Source organism: Callospermophilus lateralis, chromosome 9 (assembly GCF_048772815.1).
Source record: "Callospermophilus lateralis isolate mCalLat2 chromosome 9, mCalLat2.hap1, whole genome shotgun sequence".
NCBI classification, from domain to species: domain Eukaryota; kingdom Metazoa; phylum Chordata; class Mammalia; order Rodentia; family Sciuridae; genus Callospermophilus; species Callospermophilus lateralis.
Window position 1 is genome coordinate 62,303,802 of NC_135313.1, and position 23,087 is coordinate 62,326,888.

Below are 23,087 nucleotides of genomic sequence, written 5' to 3' on the forward strand. Positions count from 1 at the left end.
CTGGCATTACAGGTGTGAGCCATTGGGATTGGCTGCATATTTGTTTTTATATCTATATGTAGAAGGAGAAGACATTTCATTTCTGCCTCTAAATTTATTACAGTTAGCTTTAGTCATCTTAGACTGCATTAATATGATACTTTAATTATGTCACTTCTAAAGTATGTTATCACTATAGGTAATTGGCCTTCTGAGTAATGTTGGAAGTTAGATTTGTGATCAGAAATCTGCTATATTTCTGAAAATAAACTTTATTTTGGAATAATTCTAGACAGAGAAATGATACAAAGATAGTAAGTGCAGAGTTCCCCTCACCTGGTTTTTCACACTGTTAATTTCTCCTGGAATCCTGGTATGTATATCACAACTCAGAAAATACTGTTATATAACTATCAACTAAACCCCAGAATTTATTCATATTTTACTAGTTTGTCCACTAATGTTCTTTTTCTTTTCCTGGATACAAACCAAAATACCACATTGCATTTAGCTATGTGTTAAAAATAGAAAAAGAAAAGATTAGGCAGAGTTCTGTGAAAGTTGTAAAGCATATGTTTTCTTCATTTTTTTCTGTCCATTTTGAGATATTTTCCTCTCTTTTACCCTCTCCCAGATCCCCACTGAGGTTTAGTCATAGAGTGGTGTCCAACATTAATTTATTTTTCTTTCTCCTTTCTATTGAAACATTTGTTCTTTTAAATGCCCTTCTATTTAAGAGAGGGAAAACTGTTCAAAAGGGGGAATATATCTGATAAATTTCTATTATGCTGTTGATATGTACCAGCTGCTTAATGGGTTAGCATTTTTTTTTTCTTTTTTGCACGTTTTTCATTTAAGAGTATAACCAAAAGGCCATCCTCTAGTCTCATGGAGAGGGTTCACAATAGTGATATTGGGCAACTGCTCGGAATTGTCAAGGAAGATATTTTTGTATAGGGGCTTTCAGCATCCTGAGCACCTCTGGACATCTTCCAAGGAATAATTTGCATTGAACCATTGAGAATAGAAGCTGGTCCTTTGGTTATATGCCACTTACACCTCCACAGTGTCTCATAAGGCATGTGTGGTTCCCTTGCCCACTCCAGTCATAAGCTCTCCATAAAACCAACTGCCCAGGAATAAGGGACTTGGGTGGGTGATGGGCCTCCCCAAGGGAAGGAGATGTTTTCTCCTCTGTGTCAATGCTAGTGAGGGTGCTTAGCTTACTGTTGTTCTTTGGTTAAAGGTAGGGTATGCTGTACAGGCAGTTGTGGTGTGTGGTTGTACATCAAACCTAAATTCAGACTGGGGAATAAGACTGAATGATTCTTCCCAAGAGGTATTTGGTGTAGGCCATTGCCCTCTGGCTAATGAACAGATATTGTTTTTTTCTTCTAACATAGTCACCCCCCAGCATTTTATTATAAAACATTCAAACATACAACATTAAAGCATTTTATTGCGAGTGCCATATACCTATCACCTAAGGTATAACTTACACTTGCTTTATGACATGCAAATCCATCTACTCATCCATATTCTCACCTGAATTTTTTGATGTACTTCAAAGTAAACTGCAGACCTCAATGTACTTCCCCCTGTTAGTTCAGGATGAACATAGTTATTTTTGAGGAAGCTCAGAGGGTATGAATTTTATATCCTTAAATTTTAGACAATTTTTGCCAGAAAGAATTTCTGATTATTTTAGAATTGGTAGTAAGTTAGAAATGGAAGATCCTTTTCATTTGTTTTCATTGCTGTTTTTCTTTAGTTTTTTTCTTTTCTTATTTTTGTTTTGTTTTGTTGTTGTTGTTTCTTGTTTTGTTTTCTGTCTTTCAAGGTTTACTACAGGGCAGAGTTTATAAAATTCAGTCATGAGGTAAAAATGATTTAGGTGTCAGCTCAGGGCCACAATTCCAATTTTTGAGAGAAAAATGTAACCTATCCTTCTGTTGGGGAAAACTATTTTAAACAACCCACTTAACCTTACACATTTGTGAATTACAATCAATAGTTACAGTAATAATTAAAGGGGCAGGTTTTACTGAGTCTAAAACTTCTCATTAGATGAAAATAACTAATAAAAAAGTTGTTATCCAATTTAAAATATCAAATAGTCTATGCTTTTTCACTTTGGCTGAGTGGCTCTCTCAAACCGTATAGGTTGTCCTGGAGAACTCTTTAAAGACACAGATGCTCTCCCATCTAAACAAAATTCTGAATCACAGGCCAAGTGAGACCCAGGCTTCTATAGCACATTTCCCTGAGTGATTCCAATGCAGGCAGTCAGAAGCATTTGGGATATAGTTTAGGAAATACTACTGCTTTCAGATCTGAACATTATTGTCTCTGGCAGTTGGTACACAGTGTAACCACGTTGACCTTAATGTCTCCTTTTGGCTTCCTTGAGTAGTATCATGGTGGTTCTCTTAACAGATCTCGGTGAACACCAGCAGAATCCCCGAGCAAATACAGTCCCTCTCCGTGCACGACTCTCAGGTAGGTTCCTTTGCCAGTCATTTCCATTAGAGAAGCTTTGTAGGCAGACCTTTAGAGAAACCCACCATTTAGGCAGGTAGACAATTTCAGAGTACATTGCCAAACCTGGGGCTTATAAACTCTCCCTTTGAATAGATATGGAAAAAAAGGGGGGTTATTATTGACCATCCTTTCACGACCTCCAGCCTTTAATGATAGGTTCAAGAGCAAGAAAAAATTACTAGAATGCTTTTGAAATTGCTGGGACTGTGGAAAGTACGCAAAGGAAAGAAAATGACTCACCCTTCTGTTATATTCCAGCCACAAAACATTGTAGCTAATTGATACTTTTCTTTTGCTCCTGGTTGGATTTCTATAACCTCTTTTCATAATTCTTTTATTATTGAATTTTATGGGCCAATTCATCTCTACAACTTGCCTTGTAAAAATAATAGTCCAGTGACAGTGAAATGCGTGTACAATGCATTATTATAAAAGGTGTATGACAGAAGACCTGTGCGGTGAGTCATGCTGGGTGTAGTGAAGGATACTGAGCAATTCAGGGCAAGGACTGTGGGTATAGAGTTGCAGTGTAGAGTCATATTCTAGTTCTGCTATAGAATCGGTAGGCAAATGCTTCTGCTCTCAAAGAGGTTATAATAAGCCAATCCCCAAACACCAGAAGTCAAAGTTTTCTCTGATATGTGGAAGTTAACATACAATAAGGGACAGAAGGGAGAATAGAAATTCAGTGGATTAGACAAAGGGGAATGAAGGGAAGGGAGGGGAGATAAGATTTAGGAAAGACAGTGGGATGAATCTGACATAACTTTCCTATGTACATACATGAATGCGCCACAGTGAATCTCAACATCGTGAATCTCAACATCGTGTATATCCATCAGAAATTAATTAAAAAATAAAATAACTATGGAAAAAGTCAGAAAGATCAATAGAGGGAAGGGAGCAGGGGTTAGGAAAAGGGAAGGGGAAGGAGAGGTATTGGTATCTGAATTAGAATATGATATATTCCATGCTTTTATAATTATTTCAAAATGAATTCTACTATCATGTATAACTAAAAAGAGTCAATAAAAATTTGGCATTCCTACCACAGAAAAAGTGATTATACTATAAAGCATCATCAGCCTTAGAATCACACAGTATTTTTTCCTAAATCTGTGTGTTTCATTTAAATTTGTTTCTATTTTGCCTGATCTGTGTTTTAGAAAGCAGTTATTTATTTGGGAGATGGCTAGAGCAATGGGGTTTCTTGGTTGTGGAAAGCCTGTTTGAGGTCTGGTAACCTGGCCTTTATTCTATGGCTGAGGAATCAAGACTTGCAAAGATTGAGTAGTTTGTGCAAAGTCACACCATGGGTCAGGGGCAGAACCAGAGTTCAGTGTAGGGCTTTGTGCTGTGTTAGTCAACTCAGTAAGAGATAAACAGTAGGGATTCACTGAATGATGAAAGGCAAATAATAATAATAACAAAAAAGAAAGCAAAGTGAGCAGGAAACAGCAAAAGGGATTATAATAACTAGAATTGTTTAATATTTTATAGTTTATGGCTCACTTTCATGTATATCATTTTCCCAAAACCTTTTGAGGCAGGTATTACCCCTGCTTTGTAAAGGGGAAAACAAGTCTTTTCCATGGGCCTGTTCCATGTTTACACAGCTGGTAAGTGTCAGAGCCAAGTCTTGACCCTGAAGTCTTGTTATTTTTCCCTACTTAAGACAAGTAAATCTACTAGTGGCTAAGGATTCATGGGAATGGGGGGGGAGGCTATGTGGCACAGACACTTGAAATAGATAATCTATGTTCAAGGAAATAGGCCGTGGGTGAGAAAGGCAAGAAAGAGAAATGGATGCCAATCCTACTGGTTCCACCTTCCTTTCCACCTTAAGGTTTAAGGTGCCCAACCTTTGTGCATCACCAAGGCCCAGTGGGTGAGAATCCATTGCTCTAGCTATAGGGTGCCACTTTCGATAGCTCCACTTTGGATGGCTGACCCCACTTTGAATTTGCTGCAGCTTGTACCAGTCATTCACAGTGTCCACCCTACTACTGAGTCTCTCTCTTTGAAACATTCTGTCCACATTTGCAATGGGAATTGGGCATCATTCTGATCTTCACTTAGAGGTATTTGTGAGGCCAAACAAAAACCTGCAGGTCTGAAGTCCTAGTTTTGAAATTTTCAGAAAGGGATGCATAGTTCAAGGGATATGGTGATCTTATTCATTCTTCTTCCAATAAAGTTTCCAACACCATTTGTTGTGTTTTTAAAGGGCCAACCCAAAGCGAGTGAAGACTACAGAGAAGCTTCTTGCGCTGTGAACCTCGTTTTAAGATTGAGGTAAATAATGCTGTTGTTTATTTTCCATCATTTTTCTTATAGTACAATATTCTGATCTCTTTCATTAACGTTTCAAGACATTAGCATAAAATAAAATTGTTTTAACTTACTTGATTTCCCCAAACAATCAGTGTATGCCATATTCCCCAAACTAATTGTGCTCTTTTAATTGCTTGCTAAAGAAGACCAAGAGAGAAAAGCACTATATGAGAGTCTGCAGACTCAGGGTACCCATCACTAAGCTTTCTTTTTTTTCTTTTCTTTCTTTCTGGGGTTTTTACTTTTATTTTTTAACAATGTAAGATCACAGTAAGAGATTTTTAATGAGTTTCTTTCACACTCCGGCAGTCAGTCTCTGACAGAAATAAACCATGCTTGTACTACAAGTTGCCTGTTCAGAACATTTTTCAGTGGCAGGTTTGATCAGCCACTGTGGAGAAATGACAGATATATTTTGAAAGAGCCTTCATTCTTCTAGGAAATGGATACAAATATGGTGCCTGACAGTTGATAGCCTGGTGAATGAAAGCTGTTTCTATTTTAAGAAGTTTTTAATTTAAAGGTTTATCTGCAGATATTCTTTGTTGAGCATTTGGAATCTCAAGACAAAAGAAAACTGCTTAACCTCATTGTAAATAGCTTAATTTACTAGATCGGTCAGAATATTATCACATTTTGGAGGTATTCTAAAATAATTTGTGTGTGTGTGTGTGTGTGTGTGTGTGTGTGTTGTGTATTGTGTGTTCTCCTTCGGAAAATTATGCAAATAAAATTTGGCTAATGACATGTTCACATGTTCAGAATTACAAAAAGTGGGTTTATCATCATGGTTAGTTTCTGCCCTCTTGAGTTGTCTTGTCCATCAGGGCAGATTATCACAGCCAATCACCTTTACTTCTGACAGTCAGTCAATCTGCAGTGCATTTTCACATACTTACCAGGAGAACCTTATAGGAACCTTGGTTGTGGTTTAATTCAGAGTTGATTTCCCAGCCAAGAAGTGCAACTATTACAAGACTATTTTCCTGATATTTGAAAGTAGCCTTGATTATTATTCACAATTAGCAAATTTACCTCTGACAAGGAATGAAGCAGACTGTTCCCTTTTGTTTGCCTTTAGAATCAGACATTTCTTTCATTTATTTTTCATTTATTCAATTATTTATTCATTCAACCAGTATTTATGATGAACCTACTCTGTGCCAGGTCTAGTGTTTGTCATTGATGTGCAGGGGTGAGTGAAACTTGTAGAGTTTACAGTCTTGATCCTTGAGGATACAGAGTTGGAAGTGACCTTGAGAATCTAGTAATCAGGCTCCTGCTTTGTGTATGCAGGATTCTTTTCTATGATGTTTCTGCTAGATGCTCATCTAGCCCCTGAGTCTACCTCAGCTCTCTTTTTTCTCCACAATTGCCCTTTTGACATTGAAAAACTTTGTTGATTCCTCATCCTTCTGAGTATTCAAATGACCTTCCTATTTTGGGCTCCTGTGAGCTTTAATTATGCCTCATTGAGTAAATGGCAGGCTTTCTGGATAAAAGTCTCCCCAGATATGTGTCCATAAAAAGCATGATCCTGAGCCTTGCCCTAGTTATTGTTTTGTTCTAGGTACTAGAACTATATAAAACAAATACATTTCCTCTCTTTTCTGAGAGAGCCATTTGTATATTTTCAGGGCTCAATCTTCCCTTTTCCTAGGCAAAAATGCTGCAAATATCTTTAGCCTTGCTTCTTATAATATAGTTTCTACCTTGCCCTGTAGTCCTGGTTGCTCACTTTTCTTAACATTTAGTCTGTACCTGCTTTGGTTACCTTTTCCTTTATGGGTCTTAGGTTGTCCTATTTATAAGCTTGGGGATTATAAGCTTCATGGAGCAAGATGCTCCATGAAGAAGGGTTCTACATTTAAATAAATTAAGAAATAATATATACTATTCATCTGTTTGCATAACATACACACACACACACACACACACACACACACACACATACACACACCTTTTTTGGAAACCATAGGAACACTTAAATGTTCTAAAAAGTTCCACAGGACAGGAGTTTGTTTTAGTTTGTTTAATCTAAATCCTTTTGACTCAGCTGTCTTTTCATGCAGTTATTTCCCAGTTTTAACCATGTCCTATTTGATCATAGTACCCATGTGTAAACAGGACTCCCATGTGGTCTGAGCAGGGTGGATGGCAGTAAGATCATGTGATGTTTTTGCAGTGCACACTCTTTCTCCATTATCAGTTCAGGTTTTCATTGTTTTCTGAAATATCAGTGCGTATTGGTGACACAGTTGTCATGACACAACAGCAACCAAAACAATCATTTTTTTTTGTTGTTGTTGTTTCTAAGCTTAGTTCTGAACCACAGCTCATTTTGAAACTTTGGGTGTGACTTAGTAATCACTAGAACATCCACCTGTGAGTATTGACACGTGTCATGCCCACCACATATTTCATTCATGATCATCTGTGTATCATATTAGTTACAATGTTTGGGTAAATGTCACTTTCCCATTGGATGAATCTCTCTTTTAATCTTAACCTAAAGCATTGATTAGTGCATTTAGTAGTTTAAGGGAGGGCCAGGTCTTCTGGCATTTGTTTGAAGCCACTCATTTTTAAAAAGTTTGTTTTGTTTTTAATTGACACAGAATGATTGTACATATTTATGGAGTACAATTGACATTTTACAGTGTCTAGTGATCAAATTAAGGAAATTAGCATTTCCATTGCCTCAAACATTTAGTGTTGGACAGATTCCAAATCCTCTCTTCAAAGTATTTTAAATATATATAATAAATTGTTGTAAAGTATACATTCCCTTTATACTATGAAACTCTAGAACTTATTCCTCCTTTCTAATTATATTTTGGTATCTGTTCGCCAATCTTTCCCTATTTCCCTTCTCTCCTAGTCTTGTAGCCTCTAAAGACCATAATTCTGCTCTCTGTTTCTATAGGATTCACTTTTTAAACGTCTTCCTATAAGAGAGATTATTTGGTCATCTTGTCTTTCTATGTCTATTTCCCTTATAGACATAGAAATAGTTTATTTCCCTTATAATGATCTCTAGTTCCATTTATATTGCTTCAAATGACAGGATTTCATTATTTTTGTGACTGACTAGTACTCCATGGTATGTGTATTTGCACTACATTTTATTTATACATTCGTTAGCTGATGGGCACTTAGGCTATTTCCATTTCTTGTCTATCGTGAACAGTGTTGCCATAAACATACAAGTAAGTACAGGTGTCTATTTGACACACTGGCTTCCTTTTCTTTGGATAAATACCCAGTAGTAGAATTTCTGAGTCATATGTGTTCTATTTTTATTTATTTTAGGAACCTCCATATTATTTACAAAATGGCTATATTCATTTATATTTACTCCGACAGTATAACTAGTTTCCCTTTCCTCTATATCCTTGCCCGCGCTTGTTTTCTTTTGTTTTTATGAGGATAGCCATTCTAACTGGGGTGAGATGATATCTCTTCTTTTTGATTTTCATTTCCCTAATGGCTAGTGTTGTTGAGAATCCTTGTACTTCATTGAGAAGTAGCCTTTGAAAAGTAAAAGTTAACTGCCGTTACATTTTTGTGTCACTCTGTGCTAAAGTAAATGTAAGCTAAATGTATTCCTTCATTCTGTACATATTGAGCACCTACAAAGTGCGAGATACTGTTCTGGGTGCTGTGATATACAGATTTCTTGCTCCCAGGGATCTTACAATCTAAAGTCAGGAAGAGGAAAAAATGTAAGTATTCAAATTCTGTCTCTGTCATATCAGTTCTCAGAAAGAAAATATATGTCTATATCTATGTCAGGGGTATAGAAAGCAAGGGGAAGATTATTCTACATTAGAGAAGGGGTATTAATTTTCCGTTGCTATGTAAAAAGTCACCACAAGCTTAGTATCTTCAAACAGCAGCCATTTATTATTTCAGAGTCCCTGTGGATCAGAAATGTGGCACAGCTTGGCTATGTCACCTGCTCATTGACTCAAAGACTGAGTGCGAGGCATCCTCTGTTGCAGCTGTAGGTCCTCTCTCAAGCTCATGTGGACTATTGGCAAAGTTATGCGCTGAAGCCCTTAACTCTTGTAAGCCACCCCGTCCACGAGTGTTCCACAACATGATTGCTTTCTCAAAAGCAGCAGGAGACCATCTTCCTTCCCCTCCAAGGTCTCAGTCCTTTGGTAAAGATTTTGTCTATTAAGTCAGTCTCACCTAGGGTAACCTCCCCTTTGATGAACTCAAAGCCAAGTGATTCAAAGCCGTAATTGAATCTGCAAAATCCCTCCACCTTTGTCATGTATTGTAACTTAATCCAGGAGTGATATCCCATCTTATTTTCAGGTCCTGTTTATACTCCATGGGAGAGGATTGTGCAGGACATGTATAGCAGAGAACAGAACTATTATGGCTGTCCTAGAGTTCTGCCTACCATAGAAGACCTTTCTGAGTAAAGTGATATTTGAGCCCACAGACCCTGTGATAGAAGAGAGGAATCAAGCCACAAGGTAGAGTGAACAGCAATTGTAAGGTTCTATTTGGGAAGCAAGTTTTAAGCAGGAAACCATTATGGGCAGAGTGGTAGGAGATGAGTTCCATAGTTAGCGCAGGAGCCCAGTCATGTAGGGCTCTGTAGCTTGTGGAGGAGATTTTGGCTTTCACTCTTCAAGTATGGGAGGCTGTTAGAGCCTCATGAGAAGAAGAGTGATATGATTGATCTCTGTTAAATTTTAAAGAGAGCTCTGATGTTGCTTAATATAGAACTGACTATATAGTGACCATTTAGGGTGGCAGCAAAAGCCCTTCAACAGGTGACTACAGAGCCTTCCATGAATGATGGTGTGACTTGGACCAGGATGGGGACTAATGGAGGTAGTAAATAATAATTGACTTCTGGGTAAGAAGCAAGAACTCAAAGGTTACTCAAGTTTTTGGCCTGAAAATATGGGTTATTGGAGTTGTTTCCTGAGTTGGACAAGAGAATTGGAGTAGAATCAAGAATTTAGTTTTTAACATGGTGAGTGTGAATCATCTATTAGACATCGATATGGAGATGTCAACTAGGCATTTGGATGTGTGATTTTAAGATATCTGAGCTAGAGATGTAACTTTGAGAACTGCTGGTGCATACAGCATTTTAAATGATGAAATCAGATGAATCATCTAGGGAGTAAGAGAAAATGGAGAGAGGGCTAATATCACAGGTAATGCACAGGCAAGCAGACCCAGATTGAGAGGCAGAGGCTGGATAAGAAGAGGAGAATGAGGCTCCTATAAACCAAATGGAGGGAGCGTCTCCATAGTGGAGGAGTGTAAAGTTGCATCAAGTGCTGATAATAGATCAAATACAATGAGAATGAAGAATTCACCATTGTATTTGGCAAAATACATTTTTGACCTTGGCAAGAACTGTTTCAGTGGAGTGACGGGGACAAGAGCACTATCACACTGACTCAAGACACAATGGGAAGAATGATACCAAGGACAAATCATTAGTTAAACCAGATAACTCTTGCTAGAAATTCTTCATACAGGGGAGCAAGAAAATGGGGTGATAAGTCAATGAGAATATGGGGTAAAGAGAGATTTTTTAAAAGCATACTTACTTATAAAGAAGAAAAGAAGAAAAAGATTATAAGAAGAAAAGATTGAGAGAGGAAACATTGTAAGGCTGATGTCCCTAAGCAGGTAAAAGTCAGATAGCTGTGTAGGTGTCAGCCTTGGAGAGGAGAATGAAGAGTCCAGTGCTGGATAGTGCAGTCCTATGAGGGAAGGTAGCAAAAGAGTCTCTCAGGAGGTTGATAGACCTGGGGGTGGTATGAAAGTCCTCTCTGTTGTTTGTATTGTCCAGGAAAATAAGGAAATTATTGTTTAAGAGAGGAAGGAAAGAAGGTGTTAAAGGTAATAGGAGGAGAAGAAGATAATTGTGCAAGAGAACAAGGGAGTGAATCTATTAGGGAAATATGGTAAGATTAACAGGCTGCACAGGGATCATTTGAGGTAAATGACTATGAACTTTTAAGTGTCCTTAAAATGGACATTATCCTAAAAGCCCAGAATGTAAATGTGTGTGTATATGAGTCTAACTGAAATGGAAATACAACATTTAAAAATATTCATACTGGTCCTTTGAGTAACACTGTTTAATAAGTAAATTCAGGCCATAGAATTGCCATCAAGATGACCTCTTATGTGCAAGGTGGCAGTCCCTGGCCCTCTTTTCTCACTAACAGTACCTGCTTATATGCCTGACTTCTTTAGAACCTTCAAAGCTATAAGCTCCTTCAGAATCAAAAGCCCGCCCTCTGATATTGATCCCTGCCATACAGTTTCTTCACACCTACTCCCCATTTGAAATTTACTCTGGATCATTTGTAACTCCTTTGGGCCCAAACAGCTATCTCCTGAACCAACCTGTATGGTAGGATGATAGAATGCTCTTCTCAGTCAATGTTTATCAGATTTGGAAACTAAAATCTTTGTAACCCTTTCATTCAGTTCCATTGCATGTCAAGACTCTGATATGTGTGTGCATATCTGCACTTACACGTATTTACATTTATATATGCACATGTGTATATACTTGCATAATCTGCATGTTCATTTTATACATGCACTCCCTCCGTCTCTGTCAGTCACTGGCCTATACAGTCTGTGGATATCAGCAGGCATGCTTTCCTTGCTTTGTCGACAAACTGAGGCCATTTGGGGATGGCATTCATGTGTGTTGTATTCCACAGATTAGTGGGTAGTAGACTTCAGTTCAAGCCAGCCTTCTCTCAGTCCTAAACTAATGCTATGTGGGTGGCTACCCTCACCTCTTGGAAAGGTCACACTGACTTTTACAGACTCACCTTCTAGGAGCATGGCTTCCTTCCTCATTGCCTACCTGTCTGTCTCCTTCCCATCTTTTTGAAAAGCCTGTCTTTTTTCTGTGAGTAGTAAACAGAGAAATATTTTGCTTTCCCAAATGTCCCTTTTCACAAGAAAGGACAAATACATTGTGGTTTCAGGTAGTTTATTTCCCAGTTATTTATTCAGCTCTAGTGGGCATTGGCAAAAAACTAATTCCTTTCTTTAGAAGATATGTTATTGTTCTAATTTGCTTTTCAAAGTAATTTGTTATATGTAAGATTGGAAAAATAGGTTTAAATTTTAGGTCTCAATGTTAAATGCTAGAGATAAAGTGTAGATTTTTCCTTTTTTTAATATGTACTTTGCACATATTCTCTTGTCCATTATATATGTAAATGTGATCTGTGACATAAAAAAACAAATATAATAAAGTCAGGTATGAGATAAGGAAATGTTCTTAAACACATCTCAAGAGAAAGCTATCAAGTAGGCCTCCTTATAATTTATATACTGTCAGGAGATGGTAATAAAAATCTCTGACTTAAGTCAAATGGTATACATACATTTTGCCATTAGTATATTTTTCAAAATTTAAAAACAGTTGCATATTTGACATAAAACATGCATTTTTTTAGAATGAGGGCATTGATTTGGAAAAATGATAAACGTATCAGGAAAATTATTCATTCCTTTGTGTTCAGTGCTGTTCATACTTTGACAGCCCAGCCCTATGGATTACATTTTTAGTTTTGCTGAAGATAGCCATAACAATCATCATACCCATAGACATTTTGATAAAGTGTGTTCTATCAACCAGCTTATAATGAATTTGCTTTGTTTTTATACAGTAGTATCATTAGATCTTGATGGAACAGTTAAAAAGCCCCCAGATTAATGCAATGGTTTTGCTGTTTTTAGGTGAAAAAAAATCTCTAGAATAAGATATTTATTTTAACAAAAATCCATCAGTATAATAATCATTGCCCAATTTGACATTATTTTAATTTCTCTATTAAAAGGTAAAATATAAAGAACAGGCTTATTAGTAAATTATGATTTCATAAGGAAAGCTAGATCTCTTAGAAACAGTGTTGATCGCTGTTTTAGCATTACTATGCCTTAATTCTATCATATCATTATTCAGGAGGAATTAGAATTCTTAAGCTATTTTTCATCCTGAAAAATAGGGTTAATTTTATAATTCTTACTAGTTAAGTGGCTGGGAGGCTTGATTAATTTTTTTCCCCAAAAGGTTAGAAGGTATAGGCATAGTGTTCAGTTGAGCATTGCTTTTCAGTACATGTTCCTTTTCCCCCTCCTCAATACATTACTTATTTGCTGCTTTCTTTGTGCAAGGCTTTGTTGAAAACCCCAAGATGAATAAGACAAGGCTTTTGCACTCCCAGAGCTTAGCATGTAGGCGGAGAGATCAGATCCCGCACAAATGACTCTAATGCAAGGTAGAAAGTGATAAATGCAATATGAAGACAGATAAAAAGAAGAGCTGTGGGTAGTTAGAGGAAGGTGAGAGCCCTTTTGTCTGGATGTTATCTTTGGTTAGCTTGTTCCCATAGTAACTGGTGTTTGTGTTTTTCAGCAACCACATTTTGAGAAGAGTAATGGGTAGGGTGAATCCAGGGGCAGTGTCAGGCCATGGGATTTGGTAAGGGGCTTGCAGTCTTCAATTATTTTTGACAAGACCACGTTTATTTTTCCGTTAGTGGGATGTATTATTATGTAAGTGCCAAATTATTAGAAATATGGTTTTTAGCCTGAAAAATATTTGCATTTTACTTAGCTTTTTGGATGTTCTCTTTGGTATTTTCTTTCCTTTGAAACTTAGAGTAATTGTTACACATTTTGGCTTTATTGTCAGTGATATCCTTCAATGAAATGAGGTACATACTATGAGCCAGGCAGTACAATAAGCATATCATATACTTTTTGGTTAATCATCATAAACCACCATAACACCAGTGCCATGGTTATTAACATTTCACAGGTGAGGAGTTCAAGATTCAAAGTTGCGTAGTATTTGTCCAACACTATGAAACTCTTCAGGAGCAGAAACAGGTCTTGAACCCATCTCTGTTTAACATGCCAGTCTGTTCTTTTCCACTTGACCCTCTGGCCTTGCTTTATTTAGTCCTTCCTGGATGTACTAAGAAACCCATGTGTTTTAAGGAATGTCACATTTACCTGTCTTCTCATTAACATTTCACATAAATATTCTTTTAACAATGTTTCCTGGTAAACTCATCATTAAATATTGTGACAGGAATACCTGAAAATGTTTTTCTTGGAGGAGATGCTCAAGATGATGATTCAGATAGCAACCAGCATTTGTGGTGTTATTTAATTTTAAAGACACAGTCACATCACTTGTCTGCTTTAATTTTTCCATTTGTCCTACATTTGCTACCAAAAGATGAAAAAGAAAGAAACATCAGAGATGATAGGTAGATTTCTGACCTTCTTGAAGCTGCTTCCTCTATCCTGGTGGGCATCTGAGTCTTCTGACGTTAATCCAGCAGTGTGATGGTGTGGTGTGTACAGAGATGATTTGAATACAGGTGACAGTACAGGTGACAGGGTAGTGTAGGGTGTTGCCTTTTGTATATTTCAAACCTCTGTGCTGGTAAACTTGATAGAGGAAAGGAGGCTTTTATTCAGAAAAATCTGGTAATACAAGGGGAACAAAATAGAAGAATTTAAAATCATTCATTGTAAAATTGTCATTTTTTTTGATATTGAGAAGACGTCATGAATACAAAGACTGTCATCAATAGGAATTTATTGAATTCCTTAAAGGTATTATTGCTTCTTTATTTTTCAGCCATATATGGTAATCTTAGTAATTTTTAAAAAAATCAATAAATTAAAAGAAAAGATAATAAGTAAATTATAGACTCTTATCATCCAGAAATAAATCATTATTACTCTCTTGATAAACATTCTTCTAGACCTTCTATTTACATATCAATACAAATTCTAAAAATACTCTTCTAGAAGCATTTTTATAAAACACTAGTTTATCATCTGCTTTCCAACTTATTCTAAATATCAGTTAATGTAACTCCATATATTCCTTTTCAATGCTAGCTTTATATTTCATTAATGGGCTAAAATTTATATTACTTGAAAAGTATGAGCCTGGGGATGTAGCTCAGTGGTAGAATATCTAACTTTTTTCTGAGGCCCTGGGTTAGATCTGCAACACCAGGGGGGGAAAAGGTATTATTTGATATTTAGGGAGTTCCCAGACTTTTAGTATGGCAGCATATGAAAGCTTATACTATGTGTAAAGATGTAAAGATGATGTTTGAAAACTGCCCAGTAGAAAAAATCCCATTAGCAATGAATTTTGACCTTTGTGAAGTACTCTTAAACTTTGGGAAACCTGAAAATGCATAACTGAGTAAGCCCAGGAGCACAGGGGGATTACGTAGGGGCTGGTTGTGGCTCCTGGGTCAGCTTCCCTGTGGAAGCAGTCACTGTTTCTCACTCTGTGAAAGGACTGAGTTCTTAGAGCAGGATTTTACCTAAGGCCGTGCACTGAGAAGCTATAAAAATGAATTATTATTTTTTATTTATTTATTTTTAGTGTAACTTGCTCACCAATAATAGAACACAAAAAAGGAATTCCATTTTAAAGTTCTCCATTTGGGTTTTTCCTTCCAATGTATATTTTTAAGAGAGTCTTCCTTTGGCTGCTTGCTGTGAACACCCTGGGGTAGGAGGAAATGACATGGAGACATGATAGTCAGAGGAAATGAGAGGTCAGTGTTGTCCTCTTAGAGCCTTACACAATGCCCAGCATGGGCTAGACTTCTAATAAATGTATATTACACAAATGCCAGCTGAACAATTCTAAATGAAAGGCACATTTCACAAACTTCATGGGGATTTTTTGGGGGCAGCTTTCTGTTCTTGACATTATAGCTGAAATGTGGACAAAAATACTTCTTTGTTAGACTTCATTTATAAAAATTCCTAAGCAAATTAATACTTTGGGTATAACCTCTATAGTTTGTCCTTTTAAATACTCTGCCCTTAAAATAAATATGGACTCCCTGCTGCAAGGGTTGCAAGGACAGTTTCTGACAGAGATGTAAAAGAAATCATGCTACACGCAACCTTGCGTGTGCATTTTCTGCCCTTCAGATAACCCTAGCCTAAATTGCTTCTCCTGGGTTTGTCACCAGTGTTCCTTGGCTCTCCTTACCTCTGGGTCTCAAGTCTCACTGTTCATGTTTTATCATGCCAGTGTGATATGCTTCTTTCCCTGTAACCCCTTTCTGGCAGAATGTTCCCTAGTTTAAAAAAAAAAAAGAAGTCTTCCTCATTCTCCCTTTTCCCATTGAAAATGTGATGAAGCCAGGCACCAGTAGGCAGCTAAAAGGTGGAAGCCAGTCTTCTGTATGGAGCACACCCATTCCTGTAGTCCTGGGGCAGAGTGTGGTCAGGGGAGCTCTCATCTGACCTCAGAGAAGTCAGATGGGTTGGGCAGTGTCACATGACTAGTCAGTGTCAGTGCCAGGCACTGAGCCCCAATATCAGCCTAAAAGGGTTGAGCTGCAGGGCATCCTCTTTATTGTCCCCTCAGTGCAGTGCCACTGCAGGGTCACTGGCTGTTGGTCTTGCATGCTGGACCAATGGGTCATACATTTCTGAGTTGCATACATCTTCCATAGATTCTTGCTTTTTTATCATGGGTCTTTTAATGACATATCACAGAGAGGTGTGAGGGGGAAATGCGCAGATCTTAAAAAATAGTGGTGTTCCCTAAAAAACATCGATGGCATTTAAGTCAATATTAATTTGGTTGAAATTTGAACAAATGCCTTAGTATTTTGTGTTATCCTTTCTGTTGCTCTGCAGAGCCTGTCTTTCTTATCCCTTTTTATATTCCACCTTCCCTGGCTGCTGATGAGGTAACCTGCTGCTCTTAGCATTCTAAAAATTCTCTTCTCCCGTTATATCAGGGATGGTTGTCTCTTAGGACTTGTCCTCTTGATCAGAGCTGAATAATTCTAGAGACTGTTTGCAAAGTTATTTCAGTTCTCAGTTACCATATCCCTGGAGATAATGAGTGGTAAGCTTTCTTCCTCAAATGTTAAGTCTTGGAAAGGTAACAAGCGTATTTTAGTTTGGGAGCTTTCTTTGCGGTAACTTTTTTTCCCCATTGAAACCAGACTTACTGGAATATAATTTCAACTTTATTTTGCAATCCCCAAAGTGTTAGAAAACTTTGTTATCCTAGGTAAAATTCATATAGTTGTTAACTGGTTGTGTTGTGGGAAATCTCTGCTGCTCGGTGAATTTCATTGGTTGGTCTTTGTATTAGCTTTCTATCACTGCCATAAAAAATTAGCACAGACCCAGTGGCTTAAAACAACACAAACTGACTATCATCTAGCTCTGTAGGTCAGCAGTTCAGCAGGAGTCTCTGTGGGTTAGAATCAGAGCATTCACAGGCAGTATTCCTTCATGGAAGCCCATAGGAAATGGTGTTTCGTGACCCTTTCCAGCTTCTAGCATCTGCTAGCATCTCTCACCTCCTGACGCCCTCCTTCCATCTGCAAAGCCAGCACGTTAAGAACACTTTGATCCTGCTTCTGTCATCACCTCTCTTCCTCTGACCGCAATGACAAAGGTTCTCTGCTTTAAAGCATCTGTGGGATTAGAATGGTCCCTCCTGGACAATACAGGATAGCCTCCCATCTCAAAGTCCCTAATGACATCTACACAAAGTCCCATGTGCCATATAAGGTAACTTGTTTATAGGTTCTTGAGATTTGGTCATGGACACATTGTGGGTGGGGCATTGTTCTGATTAGTAGAGAAAGATTTTAAGGGTCTCTCTTCAGTTCATGGAGTATAATTTCTTCCCTAGTTTGTTTTATGCTTTCTTTCTGGTCCCACATTTCTTGATATTACAGAGCCTAATGCAGCACCCACCACATTGCCAACATTCAGACTCCTCTCAATTTGACCAGTGAACTTTAGGGACCTTGAATTATTATTATGGAACACTTGTAGGGTACCCCAGTGTTTCCCAAATGCTATGAAGAAGATAGGCCTATATACAAATCTTAGCTTTTCCTATCTTTATGTGTCAGATACAGTCTCATGGAAATAAGCAGTTGCTGTCTTGTTCCTTTTAGAGGGTAAGAGGGATTGCTTAGAAATACCAAGTAATTTGTACATGTGTGCCTCCTACAGTGTCTGTGGCAGAGATGCAAATCTGTGGTTCCCATGTGCTCTTAAGCATCTGACACCCAATTCTCTGCTGGTGTAGTGCACAGTGAGTCCAGGCCTTCACACCACAATAGCTCTACCCTATACACATCTGATTATTTCCCAAAGATGAGTAAACAGAGACAAGACAGGAGGGTACAGGGCACAGAGTCAAGAATTGTAAGTTCTCAGTCAGTGACTGGATTAATAATTACCATCATAATAATATATATTCTAATATGTCCTATGTGTATTTTCCTATTCATAATAATATATTCTCTATATGTTATTATACATATAATATGGTATATATATATATGTGGGGCTGGGAATGTGGCTCAAGTGGTAGTGCACTCACCTTAGCATGCGTGAGACCCTGGGTTTGATTCTCAGCACCACATAAAAATAAAATAAAGATATTGTGTCCACCTAAAAAACTAAAAAATAAATATTTAAAAAAATACATATGTATTTTTTGCATGTACAGAAAAATAGCATTTCCTGCTTGCTACCATGCAAAGTAATGCATTAAATGCCCATTGTTTTATTTTGTTTACTTATAACAATGTTGCAGAATACATACTAATATTATTCTCATTTACAGATTTAAAAGACCTAAAGCTCAAAAGTTAACTTACTTGCCTACAGAGTTACACTCCTGTTTGATATCTAAACAGGAATTCCAATTTGTTATCTGATCCTGGTAGGTCCTCATTTAAATACTACTCTGTATATCTTGCAGAGAAAGAAAAGACCAGAGAGATAGGTTGGTAGAGACTAGATTATGAATTCTATGTTATTCTTTGGGAAATGGAATTATAAAATTGGTTTGGAGGCAAGGCAGTAAGAGAATCATCAGAGCCTTTGCAACTTAGAAGTTGAAGTTTATTGGACTCACTGCCTCTATTCTTGCCATTATTTAACATTAGTTGTATATCCTGGAGGTTATGTGGTTGCTAGCTGAGAATTGGTTAACCTTGGGATGTCCTTACCTTCTTTAGTCCTCTCTCCTTCATCCTGAGTCTTCTGTAATTTCATGCTTGGCCAGTCCTCCCTTCCTCCCTCCCTCCCTTCCTCCCTCCCTCCCTTCCTTCCTTCTTTCCTTCCTTTTCTTCCTCCCATCCTCCCTTCTGTACATGCATGTGGTACTAGAGATTTTTTTTTTTTTAAAGAGAGAGTGAGACAGGGAGAGAGAGAGAGAGAAAATTTTAATATTTATTTTTTAGTTATCAGCGGACACAACATCTTTGCATGTGGTGCTGAGAATCGAACCCGGGCCTCATGCATGCCAGGTGAGCGCGCTACCGCTTGAGCCACATCCCCAGCCCGGTACTAGAGATTAAACCCAGGACCTCATGCATGCTGAGCAAGTACTCTACCCCTGAGCTATATCCCCGGAATTTTCATATTTTTTGAAACAGGGTTTACTAAGTCCCTCAGGCCAGCCTTGGACTTGTGAACTTCCTCCTTGAGCCTTCCTAGTAGCTGGAATTACAGGGTCTACTGCCCCTAGCTCACACTTGTTTTTCTTTGTTGTCTTGTGCCCAGTTCAGACAAGGGTCTAATGGCTTAAAAGTTACTCAGTGACCAGTGTTATCAGGGCTATCATTGGTTGTTCCATTTGCTGATGGTGATGGAGATCATCTTATCAAGAGCATGATGCATTAGGTCGTTGCTGGAGTTCACCACACTTAGTCTGTGGGATTCTCTTGAGGGTATTATGTGGAAAAAGGAAGTTCTAGGATCAAATCAGTTGGGAGTCATTACCCAAGAAATCACTTGTGGAATTTCAGAGTTCGGGGAAAGAAATGACATCAGTACCTGTGTATGGTGCCAAGTTTGGTTGCCACTAACAGGTGGGCAGGTGGTGGTGAATCCAGAAGGACACAGCACTGATATAAATGGAGACTACCCAGAGTCAACAACACAGGAGGTAGAAGAAAGTAAGAGCAGTGATGGGAACACGTGGGCTCTTCAGTGTTTCCTGGCTTGCTTCTTTTACCCTGGTCCTGGTCTGCCTGGGATCTGGAGATGGCTTCTAAGAGGTGGCCAAGCTTGACCCAGTGTCTGTGAAAGCAATGAAGAACCCTGACTTTCCTGAACTTGAAAGCATAGACTGAAAAAGAAGTTGAAAATATCCACAGTAGTTTAGGGAACTGTGGCACAATAAAAATTCATCACTTGATAAGGATCTTAATCAGAATATGGCTGCATAGAGGAACTAGAGATTATTTTCTGAGCTTTCTACTTGCTAGGCCACCGAGAAGTCAGACTATCACACAAATATGAGAACCATTCTTTAAAATTTTTCAGAAAATAAAACTCTGCCCTCTCCCTTGGTAATCTACTTAACTCGGCAAGTTTCTTCAGTGAGGTTAGTAGGTAAGTGACTTTAATCGCCAAAGGAAAATAAGACTTTCAGTGGAGTTTTTAATGAATTTGGATATTGGAAAATTCTGTAAAATGTACTTGGACCACAAAATACTTGCGTAAGTCCTCTTCAGACCCACTGGTTTATTTTTATTTCCATTTATATCTCGTTTTGAAAAAACATTGAAGGACTTCTGCCCTAGCTAAGAAAAGAAGTCACTGCAGAGAGGCCTTGGGCAGGGGCTGGATTTCCCACACCCTAAGCGAGGGTGTTCATCCGTACCCATGGCTGAGCCAGAGCAAGCTGCAATGGCTATTAGAGGATTGCTCTTCAAGGCCCCACACAGGTCCTTTGCCAGCGTGCCAGCTGTTTACCTTTGTTGTCTTCATGGAGAAGCTCTGGGGCGTTCATTAAATCAAAGCCGCATGTCTGTCTGGAGCTGGTTCTAGAATTTCTTGCAGAGGAGCCCATCCAAGGTCAGCTCAGTCCAAAGGCTTATGGTGCTTTCAGCCTTTGATCCGCTCTTTCTGTGATTAGATTGCACCAATTTGCTCCCTCCCCTGAAAGAAAAAGGCTTTCTCTGAGAATGTTCCGATGAAGTATTAGTCCCCTAAAAGGTTCAGAATGGATGTGTATTACCACAGCGTGGGCTGTACCATTTTAAACTCTCAACCTTGTAAATCACACCAAGGATTCGAGTCAGATTGGCCTTTTGACTGCATTAGCCTAACTGCTTCTGCTGCAGGGAAGTGGCGTGTTTGCTTAGTTGTAGCAATATCTAAGTGGCTAAGGAGACACTTGTTTCTCAGAATATTCCTCTCCCTCCCCTCTCCTCTCTCAGAAGGTCCAGAAGAAATTGGGGAGCTGAAAAAATCCAGGCCAAAAGATATTTAACAGCACTTCATTTATTCTTTTGTTTAATCAGTTTATTGAACCATCTGTTCTATCTGGGATTAAAAAAAAAATAGTTTTGTTTTTCTTTAGGCGCTACCTTCAAAGAGCTCTGTTCAATTCCGTTTCCCATCTTTTAATGGCATCTTGGGTGTCAGGCCATAATTTTCCGGTCACTTAGGCTATTAAGAAAGTCAAGTCTAGTTTAAACTTCCAAATGATGCTTGGTTTCCCTTCCCCTCACCCATCTGTCCCCTCTGCCTGAAGAGGGGTCACAGCTCTTTCACTCTTTTCTCTCCCCTTTCTGGGCTGCTTTCTCCTCTTTGTTGTCACTTCTTCTCTAAGACTTAACTGGCAGCCACTGTCCTCTGAGGCAGGTGTCCAAAGGATAGCCCTTTCGTGGGGACACTCAGAAGAGGTCTTAGCTAGCTTTCTTTATTCCCTTCTCCTGGGAGAGGTGAGCAGTGGTGCTTGGGAGCTGGGTAATGGCAAGATGGCTTAATTGCATCCACCTTCCAGTCAGCTACATTGACATACCTGGCCATGGTGTGTGTGTGTGTGTGTGTGTGTGTGTGTGTGTGTGTACATGTACACACGTGTTTACACATGCACTCATGTATGCACATTCTAAGGCTGCTCCTTCTCAGCAATCTTGTCCGTCATTAGGGGTAGTGCTGATGGGTAAATCTGTTCCTTAAGCAGGAATCAACCTAGAGAGTAAGATGCTAATCTTCCTTCTTTCCTCCTTGCTCTCACCTCTGATCTGTAGAATGACTCCCTGGGGACACCTGCAGTTAAGTTGGTAGTGGGGAACCCTTGCACACTCCCTGGAACTGATAATGCATGATGATTCTCTTCATTTTCTAATCCCTCCCACTGTATTCTCTTTAAATGGCTAGTGGATGGGGGAGTCAGAGGTCATGATGAGGGCTAGCATAGCCATTTTGGCCAATAAGCCATAGAGGAGGGGCTGACTTATTTATAATAATTGCAGCACTTTTTGGAACATGGGATGCCTGATGACTTTTATCCTTAGCATAGCATCCTAGCAACCACCTGTGGGGCAACAGGAAAAGATTCACTCACTATCCACTGACACGCTGATTCATTCTAAAGTATATTGCACAGCTTCTGGGCATGTTACCATGGAGAATATTATGAAACCTAAATCTTGGCCTTTAAGAATCCTATTATGCTTTAGTCTAAGAAAATAAAGAAAGGGGCATAGAAAACTAAACATATAAGTCAACATATGGTAAATTACTCAGGTAAGTATAATTAAGAATAATGGTGTAGTTTCTTGAATAGCAGTGTGACCTGGAGGAGCAGACCAAGGCCTTGGCCTGCAGTGGAGGGTCTGCAGAGGGCAAGTTAGGTGGTGGCTGGGTGTTTGTGTTCTGGGGTGTCTCCCCACTCTGCTGTGCAGCTTGTAGCTACTCTCTGTAGATTGAAAGGTGGGGAACACCTAGGGTATGGAAGAAGAAATATGAAAGGTTACCAAGATATAGTTTTAGGGCCAACTTGATTTTTTTTTTTACTGGACTGATTTTGAAATAATTATACTGTTTGTATATAATCTTGTCTGCCATAGCTTCTAAGATGCAAATGAGTACAGTTTGAGTATACCTTTAAATGCCTGGGACCAGAAAACGTTTTGGATTTCAGATATTTTTGGAGTATTTACTTACATATAATGAGAAACCTTGGGGTCTAACACAAAATACACGTTTGTTTCCGATACACTTTATTCACATAGCCTGCAGGTAATTTTATACAATGTTTTTAGTGGACCTGTGTTTTGACTATAACACATCCTATGAGGTCAGGTGTGAAATTTTCCACTTGTGTGTCAGGTGTATTCTCAGAGAGTTGCAGATTTTAGATTTCAAATTTT

At 38.5% G+C, this 23,087-nt stretch overlaps 1 protein-coding gene across 1 annotated transcript in view; it reads left to right on the forward strand.

The window, feature by feature from the left end:
- Window positions 1–23,087, forward strand: part of Stk39 (serine/threonine kinase 39) — a 272,264-nt gene that overhangs the window by 166,034 nt on the left and 83,143 nt on the right. The window contains exons 13-14 of the mRNA XM_076865573.2: window positions 2,416–2,478; window positions 4,748–4,815. Of these exons, the coding sequence (XP_076721688.2) occupies window positions 2,416–2,478; window positions 4,748–4,815 (131 nt within the window). The remainder of the gene's footprint in view (window positions 1–2,415; window positions 2,479–4,747; window positions 4,816–23,087) is intronic.